At 47.6% G+C, this 13,988-nt stretch overlaps 1 protein-coding gene across 1 annotated transcript; it reads right to left on the reverse strand.

Moving 5' to 3' along the window:
- Positions 1 to 3,295: 3,295 nt before the first annotated feature.
- CIMIP1 (ciliary microtubule inner protein 1) lies at positions 3,296 to 13,276 on the reverse strand. The gene is made up of 4 exons (XM_032142534.2): positions 13,147 to 13,276; positions 10,678 to 10,759; positions 8,800 to 8,901; positions 3,296 to 3,769 (listed from the first exon to the last, which is right to left on the reverse strand). Exons 1-4 carry the CDS (start codon positions 13,212 to 13,214, stop codon positions 3,608 to 3,610), a joined length of 414 nt encoding a protein of 137 aa, XP_031998425.1. The 5' UTR covers positions 13,215 to 13,276; the 3' UTR covers positions 3,296 to 3,607.
- Between the last annotated feature and the right edge of the window lie 712 nt (positions 13,277 to 13,988).

Below are 13,988 nucleotides of genomic sequence, written 5' to 3' on the forward strand. Positions count from 1 at the left end.
TCTCAGCCGGGGCCGTTGACTGGACATTTGTGGTCTGTTACAAACTCATGAGTGCGGCCCAAATTGCTTAATGCCAAAAGGTCATTCTGTGAGTCCAGGGTGAGGGTGTCGGTAGGGAGGACCATGGCATTGGAGTTTGATACCTGCAGAAATGTTGCCTTGTTTTTATTTCTTTAAATGCAAGCACATATGTGGTTAGTTGGTGAATACATTACTGGGGACAGAAGGAAAAAAAAACCACCAACTAAGACTTCCTAGATGTCAGTTAGTTGAAAATATCTAACCATCTATGTATTGTCAAGAGCCAAAGGCCAAAAAAAAAAAAAAAAAAACTGCACTGTAATGTCTTAAGTAGGAATAGTTTTAAAGGGCATTAAACACATGTACATAAACTTGGAGTGAGCTTCATTTAAACTGAAGGGTAGCAAAAAAGCAACAAATAATTTGTGAGATATTGAAAGGTATTCACCTGCTGATTGTCCAGAGAACATGTGTGTCTTCAGACTTTGGATCTGAGTGTCTTGAATTTTTGTCCTCACAAGGAACTGGAGTTAAATGGATCCAACACGGGTACACCCACACCCATTTCCTCCACTTGTACGCTGTGGCCAGGAGGCATGGGCCAGCCTCAGAGGCCTTCCTTACTGGGATTTCTGGCTTTCTGCAGGTTCAGCTGTCCACACAGTGGCATGGCTTTCTCAGCTCCATTCTGATCATTTCCATCAGAAAGATCTGCTGATTAGTTTCCCTAAAAGTCTGGGCTGTTGGTCAACATACACCGGTTAGTGAAAACCAGGGCGAAAGTTAATTCACCCCTGAGTTTCAGTAAAAATGGCCATGTTGGTTTCCTGTCCAGGCTAGGGGTCAGGACAGGTCAAGGGAGCCCACCTTTTGGGCTAAATTTTTGCTGCCACCTGTTGTGGGCATGCAGATGACATGGATGATGAATCCTAGATTTGTTTTGTGATCAAGAATTAGAACTAACAACAACCTGCCATTGGAGGTTCATCCCCCACCAAGGTAGGTGCTGTCTCTGCTCTGGCAATGGGACGGAAATGCGGCTGAGACAGAGGTCAGTACAAAGCAATCCCGCTTTCTGGCCGCTGCTTGACTGTGGTGGAGATGTCTGATCACAAGAAGAGACAAATGTTCCTCCATGGGCAGATGCTTTGCCTGCAGCAATGACTTGGATGCCAAAACATTAGGATTTAATAGGGACAGGCTTGGCCAAGCATTCAATTGTTTAGTCTACATCAGGCTAAACCTCTGGGTGATTAGAAACATCTTCGGAGTTTGAGGGGCCATGTGATCTGTCTGTTATAGACTCAGCCCGGGTCAAGACCAGTGAAAGACACATGGTCAGAGAGGGATGTTTTCTGAGTAGGGGAGGAGAGGAGGAGGTAACATGTGTTCAAGGCTATCTTCATTTCCTGGGGCTGCTGTATCCAGTACCCCAAATGGGGTGGCATAAAGCAATATAAATGTGTTCTGTCACCGTCCCAGAGTCCAGAAGTCTGAAGTCAAGTCATCGGCAGGGCTATGCTCCCTCTGAAATCTATGGGGTAGAATCCTTCCTTGCCTCTTCCTAGTTGCTTGTGGTTTGCCTGCAAATGTTGGCATTCTGTGGCTGGTAGACACATCCCTCCCATTTCTGCCTCTGGTGTGGCATGGTGCCCTCTCCTGCACGTCTATGTCTCTACATGACTGTGTCCCCGCTGCGTGTCACTCTCTCCTCTTCTCATGAGGGCACCGATCGCACTGGATTAACAGTCCACCCTACTTCTATAAGACCTCATCTTCATCTAACTAATCACATCTGCAATGACCTTATATTTCCGGGTAAGTGCACCTCCACGGGTACTGGAAGCTAGGACTTCATATCTTTCTGGGGGTCACAATTCAACCAAATACCTTGCTCCCCCTTTTCTCAGAACCTAAATAGCCAGGATGTTTCTTGATGGCCCTGGCCCCTATGCCCAGCGATGTGTGTGGGCACCATGCTCAGAGGTAATGAGAAGGCTCCTTGAAGGGCTGTTCTCTTGGGTATCAGCTCTTCTGGGCTGGGCAGCCCATGCCAATCTAGGAGTTTCCCACTTGGGTTGGAGGAGTGGTGTGGGGAGACAGAGAACCATCTAGGTGGCTGGGAGAAGGCTTCTGCTATGTGGCTCTGTTCTCAGCACTGAGTAGTGGTGTCTGCAGCCAGACCCTTGGAAAGAGGAAGGCTGGTAGATTTTACAGAGAACAGAGTCCCTGAATAAGAGAAGCTCTTCTGCTGGGGCTTCTGAGATTTGGGAGCTCTGAGCCCAGAGCTTGCAGAGGAGGGCCCAGATTTGATAGGAATTCTGTCCCCTGGTATTTAGTGACCCTCAAATCATGGAGTCCTTTTAGGAACATGCCAGAGGGGTGGCAGCCAGTGTTCAGGGCTTAGAGGACTTAGGTTGTCAGAGGCCTTAGTGGAGGGATTCCTGGATTGGCTACAGCAGACCCACCCATGGCTGGACAGGAAGGTGAACAGGACATGTTTTGGTGGCTGGGCCTTGTCAATGGGTCTCACCCAATGGAAGTCCCCTCAGGCCCCAGTCAGCCAAATAAATGGAGGAATCCATCCCAGGAACAGTGAGGCCTGACCAACAAAGGGGAGGAAGGCCCGTGCTTCCATGGAGGGTGGGTAACTGAACACAGCCCCTCCTGCCCTGTCTATGCCGGGTCTGAAGAGCACGCCAACCCCCTACTCCTTGGAAATGAAACACAAACCAGCTCCCACGGGCTGCTGCAAACTCTGCTCTCCTACTTTTTGGGGTCCAGTTCATGAGGCCTGAGGGCATGCTGGCTTTTCCTTCTGGCCAGCTGGACACTCCATGCCCCCAGCCCCCATTTGTAGGAGTAGGAGAAGAGAGACAGCTAGACAGTGTTTAGAAAGAAAATGGTAACTGTGGTGTTGATGTACTCAGGGAAGGAAAATGACCCAGTTGGGCAGCCTGGAGCTTTCTGTGCTGGACTGGGGGTGGCTGGGACAGGTCAGCAGCAATGGTTTTTTTAGAGGGATTGGGAAACCCATTTTTCTCCTGTGAATCTACACCCAGTGGCAAATTTTGAACTCAGTTCTGCCTTTAAAGCTGTTAACTTATTGCAAATATCTTGAGCAAGGAGAGCCAAGGGATTCTCTAAGTGTATTATTCTTCCTGAAAAACAGGTCCAGGGATATCTGGATAGAGAACCACCTGATCAACAAGTTCATTATAAATAAGGATGGTGATAGGTGCAATGAAAAGCTACATTGAAGGACCTAGACAAATATTTTTAAAATTGAATCACTTATTATTTTTTTTAAAGCCCTGCATAGAAATTCCCAAGATATCAAAAACAAATGAGAGAAGCCTTATTCATTACATTAGCCAAGAATGGGTGTGGATGTGAACATTCTGGAAGGGAGACGTGGATGAGTTGAGAATGTCTAAGGCACACTTTGTGTTCTTTGCAACATCCCATGAGCAAGTATGCAGGGAACTGTGTCCTTGGGATTCAGGGGAGCTCTTCCTTTCCCTGGTATGGCCCCGGGTGCCTGGTGACCGACATGCAGCACCCCTGGGCAGAGCTCCATCTGGATTCAGTGCACGCCCTGCTTGGGCCAGCACAGCTCTCGCGCAAAAGCACCTTTGCAGCTTCTGATCTCATTGTCGAGCTCTAGGCACTTGTTCAGGCCTGGCACTGCAGATCTCCAGCCAATGAAGCCCTGGGTGGTCTGTGGGACTGGAGGGGACGGAAGGACCTGAAATGGAAATGCAGGGGATTTAGTGACCTTCGGCCACAGAGACACGAGGCACCCAGCATTGGCATGTGAGGCAGGGGTGGAAAAGACAGAAAGGGAAGCCAGCCTCCCTGATGTGTACTGAAAACAAGCACATTCCAATCAGCTGGACTCAGAGGCTCTCATCTTTCCTGGAAGTGAGGAACATCAGACATGTTTCTTTATCGTGTAATGCCTAACATATTTAATTCATGACTTCCAGCAAAATAATTTTTATTTGGTAAGAAAGCAAAGAGAAAAAAAGATGCAGAAATATCAAGTGCTACAGTTTTCACTGCCTTTTATAAAATATATGGCACTATTGTCAGATGCCATGGTGGCAGGTGTACATCACCCTGTTTTGATGAGAAGGCTCTACAAAATGCATCTGTATATACACACACACTCCAAACTGTGGAGATCACAGGAATGAAAAGCAGCTGAATTTACTTTTCAAAACCAAAAGGAAAATGGGCTTCTATCTGGAATGAAAAAACACAACTTCATTTGTCAATTCCTTGGACAGATTTGACATTTTTGGAAAATGAGGGTAAACGTTTAGGCAGGTTTTCCCCTTCCTTTGAAATAATCTGCTCTGCATAAGGGGATTTGAACAAAGGCAACAGTGCGGGACATTTGTTCTAGCAGAAGAACTGAGATAAAGAGGTTTAATATGCTTGGGGTTATGAGTTCACTTTTACTAATGGAACCTGACGGTGAGGCGGTGGCAGAAGGGGATGGTCCCGAGTGGGCTGGCTGCTGCTGGTGGACGAAACCCCTTAACATATGTTCTTGATGAACTCCTAAAATTAGTCTCCTGCAAGGCTACATGTAGGGCGGGTCATCAACGAATGCCAGAGGGGCCAAAGCTTCCTTGAACCAGCTACAAGAAGAATTGTTCAGAAGGGAAGCAGCTCTCAAAGCTGTTTGTCCAGCCAGGCCTTTGGGAGCACACAGACTAACTTCCAAGTCTTTATCTAACTTGTAAAAGAAATGCAGTTGAAATCCACTGTGACACATCATGTTTCACCCAGCAGAGGGGCAAAAAGATGAAAACACCACCATTAACAAGGGCATTATAGGAGCAAGGGCGATATGGCAATTATCTTTCTTTTCTTTTTTGAGATGGAGTCTTGCTCTGTCATCCAGGCTAGAGTGCAATGGTGCAATCTCAGTTCACTGAAACCTCTGCCTCCTGGGTTCAAGTGATTCTCTTGCCTCAGCTCCCGAGTGGCTGGGATTACAGGTAAGTGCCATCATGCCCAGCTAATTTTTGTATTTTTAGTAGAGACGGGGTTTCACCATGTTGGCCAGGCTGGTCTCGAACTCTTGACCTCAGTTGATCCACCTGCCTTGGCCTCCCAAAGTGTTGGGATTATAGGCATGAGCCACCATGCCCAGCCTGGCAATTATCTTTTGAAAGTGCTGATGCAAACACCCTTTGACCCAACAATCTACTCTGAGGCATTCATTCCAAAATATCCTGATAGCTACACACATACACACCCATGGTGGTGCAAGGGATGCCTTGCGGAGCTGTTTGTAATAGCAGACGATTGGAAATAAGCTGCATATCCACCCACGGAGGCTCATTCACTATGGCCCGTCCACACCGTGGTGTGCCTTGCAATGATTTAGAAGGATGAGATAAACTTCTAAGAGAAAAGAGGTGCACAAAACTATTTAAAGTATGGTACAAGCTGTGTAATAAGAAAATGAGGCCAGAGGCCCGTGGATGTCCTTGTCTATGAAAGAGTGCATGACAAGTGGGTGACAGTGGCTCCAGGGGTCAGAGGGAGGGAGGCATCTCATCAGATGCCCTTTTAGGTATCAAGGTTACCTATTAAAAATAAATACATTTTTAAAGGCTCTGGTCACCAATGAGAGGATGGGAAGGTGGAAGAAGAAAACCAGTTACCATTTTTTTTTTTTTTTTTTTGAGACGGAGTCTTGCTCTGTCGCCCAGGCTGGAGTGCAGTGGCGCGATCTCGGCTCACTGCAAGCTCCACCTCCCAGGTTCATGTCGTTCTCCTGCCTCAGCCTCCTGAGTAGCTGGGACTACAGGTGCCCGCCACCACGCCCGGCTAATTTTTTTATAGTTTTAGTAGAGATGGGGTTTCACCATGTTAGCCAGGATGGTCTCAATCTCCTGACCTTGTGATCCTCCTGTTTCGGCCTCCCAAAGTGCTGGGATTACAGGCGTGAGCCACTGCGTCTGGCCACCATTACCATTTCTTGGGCAAGAAAGGAAGTTTGGAGGGAAGCAGAGGCTGGGGACCTTTCTCACCTGAATCAAGGTTCTTGTCTGTACCCCTGCCACCCCACGGGCTCTGTCTGGTGAGTGTGGCTTTAAGAGCTGGCCCTTGCTCCTAGACAGGAGTGTCTCACAGGAGAAAACCATGTTTTGGTTTGTTCTGGTGCCTGGATGGTTCCTCCCTGTTTCCCATCCTCCAGGAGGGGCACCTCTCTGGTATCTAGGTGGGGGCGCTTTCTTTGGAAAGGGAATAACTGTGGTTGTGCAGAGCAGGCCCAGGGGCCCTGGTGGCAGAGGGAAAGTCCAGTCTCATGGGCAGGCAAGGGATCTGTGGGGACAGCGTGTGGGTGAGGGACATTACAGACACTAAGCAGATCCAATGCCACCGTATTCTTGGGATGGAGGCAGGTGGAGGCAGGGAGTTGGCAGAATTAAAGCCCAGCTCTGGAAAAATGTCCGACCTATATCCCAGTCTCTCTTCCTCTGTTTTCTGGCCAGCCCAGTGTTCTAGGCCACAGGAGAGCGAGCTCCTTAAATGTGTGCATTTCATCTGAACAATCACCTTTGTAGGCACTAATACCAAGAAAATTACGGACCCAGAGCAAATTGCTGCGTCTACAAGGGTGTTCCTTGCAGGGTTATTCTCCCAAATCTCATGCTGGATACAACCTCGATGGCCAGGGATAGGGGGATGGTTAAATAAATTATGACAGGTCCACACAGTGGAGAAAAACACAGCCATTAATATAATAGCGATTTAGAGTGCTTTTTTAAACTGCATGGAAAGATGTCCAGGGTATGTTGTAGGTGGAAAAATGAGATTACAAAGCAGCCTGTGTAATTTGATTTGTAAACATATACCTAAAAAGTATGTGTGTGTGTGTACAAGTGTGTATATACATATACATGAACATACATTTGAGGAATATTTGAGGGTAACATTTAAAAGCAGGGCTCTGGAATCAGACACACTTGCTGTGTGGCCAGAGAAAGGAATTCAGCTTTTTTTAGCTTCAGCTTTCCCATCTGCAAAATCGGTTTGAGGATGATAATATCTGGGGCTGCAGTGGAATAAGATGAGACACCCCATGTAAAGCAGTCAGCACGGTGAGCGGCTAAGAGATAATAATAAGAGCTTGAGCTGGTGGGGTGGTTACTCTTACAGGTCAAGGGATGTGTAGGAAAACCTCTGGAAGGAACTCCCTCAAAATGTTAATCATGGGTAAGAGTCTATATGCGGGTTTTAATTATCTTATATTTTGCTATATTTCTAAATAATTTTTAGCAGTGACTCGATATTGCTTTATATTTGGAGGAAAAACTGTCAACATAACTCAGTGGAGCTCATTCATTCATTCATTCGTTGGGGCTCACAGATGCATACCACCCAAATGCTCACTGCGTGCCAGCTACCCCATCAGACCACAAGCATGCCAGGCAAAGGGCTGCAGCTGAACTCCCCCTGCCCTGCGGCCTTCATCTTGGGTTTTCACCTGCTCTCCCCTTCCGCACGCAGAACCACCTTCTCCATAGCTCGGCAGAGGGCAGAACTCCCGGCCAAAATGACAGACCCATGAGACATATGGAGCTCAACAGTTTCTAGAGGGATCTGAGCCGTGTCCGCTGCGGTGTAGGCTTCAGGTGAGAGCATCGTCTAAGGCCTCTCTTCTCTGGGTTTGGCCCGGTCACTCCTGTCCCTCTCCCCACAATCTTTTCTCCACTTAGCAACCAGAGCCATCTTTCCAATAGGCAGGTCTCGCCTTTCCACGTCCCTACTTACAACCCTCCAGCGGCTTCTGCTCTAAATCGGGCTCCAATTGCAACTCCTTCTTCTAGCCTGCCCACTTCTCCACTCACATCCCTTCTCCACCCGCACCTTCTCCTCCTGCCCCCACCCTCCACCCAAGCTCCCGCCACATCGCCTTGCCTTGCTGTTCCTGAAACATAGCAGCCTGTCTTCTGCCTCAGGGCTTTTGTACATGCTGTTCCCTGTGCCTAGAATACTTTTCCTAGGGCTGGTGCCTGGTCATCCTTCAGTCCTCAGCTCAAAGGGCACCTTCCCTGACCACCCTGCCCTCTCTTATCCTGTGACACACCACCAGCCTGTTTCCTCCATGGTGCTAGCACAGCGTATCCAAATGGTTTTGATTTTCTTGGTTAACGTTGGTTCTCTGGACCCAGACATGTGGGCTGGGGTCTTGTCTTCTTGTTCATTACTGTTTTCCCAACCAAGCTGTGGCACCTTAGTAATAGCTGACTGTCATCGGCACTCTCTAAACATGCTGGGCAGCCCGCTGAACCCTGATGGCACTCCCTGAAGTAGGTGCTTCATTAACCCCCATTGTATAAGAGAGGCAGGGGAGACACAGAGAGGTCAAGCCACTTGCACAAGACCACACAGAAGGTGAGGCGCCTCTAAGCACAGGGATCTGGTGGTTTGATTCCAGAGTCCCTGCCTGGGTCTGCCCTGCCTTCCTGCCCACATCCTGGAAATGTTTGCTGAAAGAACGCATGAAGACCCCATTTTCCTGCCTTCTCTCTGCTTCTGCAGAGCAGGAGGTCATGGCGCTCGCACGTGTAGACTTTAGCCTGGCATGTTTCCCATGCTGGGTTTGGGAAGGGCGTGGACCTGGACTCTGCACCTGGCACCGCTGTGCTCTTACCTTCAGTGCTGGCTTTGCACATCTGGAGCCATCAGTTTCCATTGGGGCTTATTTCTTACTTAGGAAAATGAGTATTTAAAAACAAAGTTTCGAACCTTGATGTACTTCTCTACTGGGGTCACCGGCCGGATGCGGAAACGCTCAGGAAGCTCGATTTTGGGCTTTGGGGTGGGGAGGTCTTCTTCACACTTGATCAACTGAAACAGAATCCCCAGAGATGGGAAGCCTCGGGGTGAAGCTGGGGCAAGTGTCCTCCCCATTGCTTCCCCTAGAAGGCACATTTTATAGACACAGAAGTGGGGCATGGAAATGGTGTCTTAGTTACACCGTTAGGAAAGTAGGGTGGGGACCTCAACGCAGCCTGCTGCACCCAAAGCCGAGACACATCTCCATCCCTTCCTGCTGCTCACCACAGCCTCCTAATTTACATCCCCTGTGGGGGAATTTGAGAAAATGTTACCAGTTATGGACTCAAATTTTAAAATGCCAAAAAGGGTTGAGTGTGGTGGCTCATGCCTGTAATCCCAACACTTTGGGATGCCGAGGTGGAAGGATTGCTTGAGCTCAGGAGTTCAAGACCAGCCTCGGCAACTTAGCAAGACCCCATCTCTACAAAAAATACAAAAATTAGCTGGGCGTGGTGGCGGGTGCCTGTGGTCCCAGCTACTTGGGAGCCAAGGTGACAGGATGGCTTGAGCCTGGACGTGGATGCTGCAGTGAGCTGAGATCTTGCCACTGCACTCCAGCCTGGGTGACAGATCCAGACCCTGTCTCAAACAACAACAAACAAACTAACAAAAAATGCCAAAAAGTTTTCAGGACCAAACTTTAAAATATTAGAGGAGAGCCTCCACTCCCCTTTTTAATTTCTCAAGCAATATCAAGCTTTTTGAAAACCCAATTTAATTACATATAAAGAATATTAATATAGACTCTTTATGCATATTATATTACTAAGAACTCATTCTATGCATAAAATTTCAAATTGTGGAACTCTCTAAGAATTAAAAACACCCTCATTAAGAACAGCATAATTTCAAAGCTAGTAGAGTGGGATGAATTACAAATGGGGTTTACACTGCTGTGAATCATGGATACTTTGACTGATGTGGTGTTTTAATTAATTCTGCATCTCTTGTGTTCTGTCCTGAAGTTTGAGAGGTTGCAGATTGGTGGCCACCACCCCACCACAACCCACATAAGCATTTCATTCTAGACTGAGAAAATTTCAGGTAAACATCTGGCTTTCTCGACTCCCTTGAGTGATGGGAATATGCACTTGGCTTTCCCATATGGTTGCACTTGGCTGGGCTCATGCTGGCTGCCTCTTTGGACAGGACCAGTGGCCTCTTTACCTGAGTCCCCACCCCTTCTGATTAATTATGCTTGGCCCTGTCTCCTGTTTCTATCACCTAGCTGGTCCCTGTAGACTTCTGGACTTGCGATCTTTAGGGAATACCGACAGCATTTTCCCAAGAATCCCTCATATGTCACTTGGCCTCTAGGCCAGGCGAGGTGTCCATGGCCTTCTTGTATCTGCACCTCACAGTCGCTCAGTTAGGCAGGTGAGGACTCTCATCCCACTTTACAGATGGGAAGTCTGAGATCAGGTGGCTGTGACATCAGACCCACTTGCTTCTCACCTGAGTGTGGTCCTTATCGGTTGTGTGACTTTGCAGGTCTTAGAGCTCAATTTCCTAATTTGTAAATGGGCATAAAACAGCACCTATCTCTGCACCGGGGTTCTTGTCCAGATTTGATCAGCTGGTTCTGCCGAAGCACCTAGAACACGCCTGGCATGTGGTCAGTGCCTAGGAATCTGTGAAAGGCGGGAAGCTTCTGGTTTAGGAGTTAGTGATCTTTGCCTACAACATGCTCTTTAATTTTATTCTTGCAAATTATAGACTTTGTAATCATTCATGCTTTGAAATGATTGATTCTATAACCTCGGAGCTCACACAATTTATATTTACCTCCTCAAAAGGGGTTGTTAAAAACCCCCAGCTCTGGGGCCAGTTTTGCCGTGCTTCCGATTCAGCCTTCAGACGGTATTTCCTGAAAAAGAAAGTTCCTGAGTGCTGGGCAACATGGAAAAAGGTTCAAGAGGTCTGTGGGGGACGTTTCCATTCTCCACGAACATTGACTGGGTAGTGGTTCTGCACCAGGGACGGAGTGAGGAGCCAGAGAGCGTGAGCACCTCCGACACTGAGCACCTCCCACCAGCAAGGGAGACACACGGCTAACCAAAGAGAGATGCTGGTTGGCTGGGAGGGTATGCTGGGTAAGGGCCAGTCCGGGGGCCGATTCTGCCTGAGGAGACTTCTAGGTACCAGACCTCTTATTTTGGAGGCCCTTATGACTCAAAATTTGAGGAGGTGCAAAAGTAGAGGAGGCCCTCACTCCCTGCTTCCTGCAAGTGCAGAGACAGCATCTGCATAACCTTGACATGGAGCATTTCCTAACTATTGCAGCCCAAGTGCCTCACTTGCCCCACCCTAATCTGGCCTTGCTTTTGCTCCATGTTAATATCGTTTATATCTAACTACCCACGAGCTGAGTGGCATTGCAGTAGATGAGCCCACGTGCCACATTTTGCAAACATGGAATTAAACATTCAGTCATTTTGAGTTTTCTAGTTTCTTATATTTTGGAATCAATATCAGCATATCCCCACCCCACATTTCTGGAGGCCCTGGTCAACTCTTTGCCCTGGGCAGTGAGCATCTAAGGCAGAGGCTACTTCAATCAAGATGTAACATAAGCCACAAACATGAGCTGCATACACAATTTTAAATGTTCTAGTAACTACATTGAAAAGAACATAAGAATAAACAGGTGACGGTCTTTTTTTTTTTTTTTTTTTTGATGGAGTTTCGCCTTTTTTTGCCCAGGATGGAGTGCAATGGCACCATCTAGGTTCACTGCAACCTCCGCCTCCTAGGTTCAAGCAAATCTCCTGCCTCAGCCTCCTAAGTAGCTGGGATTACAGGTGTGAGCCACCACACCTGGCTGACAGTCATTTAAATCATCTTTTTATAAAATAAATCTTTGTAATTTGTTGTGCAGTTTACACTTACGGCTTAACCCAATTTGGACCAGTTACAATTTAAGTGTTCAGTAGCCACAGGCCCTGTTCAAAGAGGAGGGGTCATTTAGATTTGGGTCTTGAAGGATGAGCAGAAGTTTGTCTGGTGAAGAAGAGAGGAAGGGGCATTTCAGACAGAGGGAACAGATCCTGCTGTGGTAGCATCTCCTATCGGGACGCTTGGATAAAGATTTTGTAAAAAGTAGTTGTGCATTTTATGCCAAATGATAAAGGTTTTCTATTTATGAGAGTGATATAAAGTTTTCCATAAAATAAATTCATCAGGTGAAAACAATTTAAAGGCACATATGAAGTGACTAATATAGGTTTTACAAGGAAATGGTAAAAATTATAGAGAGGGTAAATAGGATAACTGAAGTTTAGAAGGTAAACAAGTATGTTTTATTGTTACTACAAGTTAGTCATTTGCATCTAAATCAGTAACTTCCCATATGAGTTAAACCTTCAAAGAGATGCAATAATACGTAGCAGATAGCATGCCAATTAAAATATCCATGACAAATGTCTGCTAGACAGATATCTTTTAGAAAATGGATCTATCTTTAAAGTTAAAATATATTACTGAAAAACCCAGGAAAATCAAGGGATTTTCATGTATTTCATTCAAATTTAACAAATATTAGCATTTTGCTTTCTTTTTTTAAAAAAAAATTTGGCCAGGCGCGGTGACTCAACGCCTGTAATCTCAGCACTTTGGGAGGCTGAGGCGGGTGGATCACGACGTCAGGAGTTCAAGACATGCCTGGCCAAGATGGTGAAAGCCCGTCTCTACTAAAAATACAAAAAAAATTAGCCGGGCGTGGTGGCGGGCGCCTGTAATCCCAGCTCCTCGGGAAGCTGAGGCAGAAAATTGCTTGAACCCAGGAGGCAGAGGTTGCAGCGAGCCAAGATCGTGCTACTGCACTCCAGCCTGGACGACAGAGCAAGACTCCATCTCAAAAAAAAAAAAAAAAAAAATCATCAGTCTTAAAAACATGAACAGGTTCTGGTTGGATTCTGAGGTCTGAAGAAAAAAAAAAAGAAAACAGAAAACATGAACACGTTAGTTGGATTTCAACAAGCAAATCTCTGCTGATTGTTGAAAGCCAATCTCTCACATCGTGTTGGGCCCAACAGGAGAGGGAGAAGGAGAGGGAGAAAGGCCCTCCTGTCGCTCTCATGTCCCTAAGATTGACCCCTTTCCTCAAGGCCCCTGACCATCCTCAGCGCACGCCCCTCGGCCCCTCGAAGTTAGTGGTCGACCACCTCCTGGACTTGGTGGGGAAACTGACACCCCAGATGTGGACACTTCTGGTGAGAGCAGGAGCCCACCGCGTTACCGGATCCCAGGCGTTACCAGATCTCATCCTGAGCCACAAGGTTCATGCGTTCAGCCGCCGCGGTGCTGAGCGGTTTCTGCGCCATGAGGCCTGGGGGCTCCGTGCGCCCCGCAAGCTCTGGCCCTGGGCTCAGCGTCTCGCGTCTCCAGGGAGACCGGTTGCCAGGCAACGCAGGACTCTGAGGCGGAGACGGCGCTGCACCTGGCGAGGGTGGGGTCGCTGTGCTTTCGCCGCGTCGCTTGGGTCCGGGCTTGCTGCCACCCTTTGCTCACGTCTGGGCCCTTCGTCCACCTCTAGGCCCATTTGCTCATCTGCGGAAAACCTTGGGGAAACCTCCAGACCTAACACCCTAGACTTCTTTGAAAATTTAAATCCGCAGTGGAAGTATGCACACCTACAAGTGGACAGACTCTCAAGTGTACAGAGCTTAATTGAGTATGTCAAAGAGAAGGCTCTCCTGTAACCACCACCTGGAGATTAGAAAACAAAGCATTGCCGGCCTCCCCCAGCGGCTCCCAGGGTCACCGTCCTCCCTGGCTCTCATTGACTCCCTCTGCAAAGATTAGCTTTGCCATGATTTGAACTTTGTGTGCGTGGAACCATCCAGATGTTCTCCTTTATGCCTGGCTGCCTTTGCCCAGTGTCATGATTGAGAGAGCATCCCCATTGCTGTGACTGGCCCTAGTGTCCATTTCTGCTCCTGAACGGTATTTGCTGATGGGTGTTGCACTGAGTTTTTGGCCACCACAAAAGTGCTGCTATAAATATTACTGCACATGTCTTTGGAGAAAATATGTGTTTTGGTTGGCGTCCACTCTTTGTAACAATCCCTAAATGAAATTCACAGATAATGTTACCT

The sequence above is a fragment of the Hylobates moloch genome, unplaced genomic scaffold, assembly GCF_009828535.3.
Source record: "Hylobates moloch isolate HMO894 unplaced genomic scaffold, HMol_V3 SCAFFOLD_21, whole genome shotgun sequence".
Lineage (NCBI taxonomy): Eukaryota > Metazoa > Chordata > Mammalia > Primates > Hylobatidae > Hylobates > Hylobates moloch.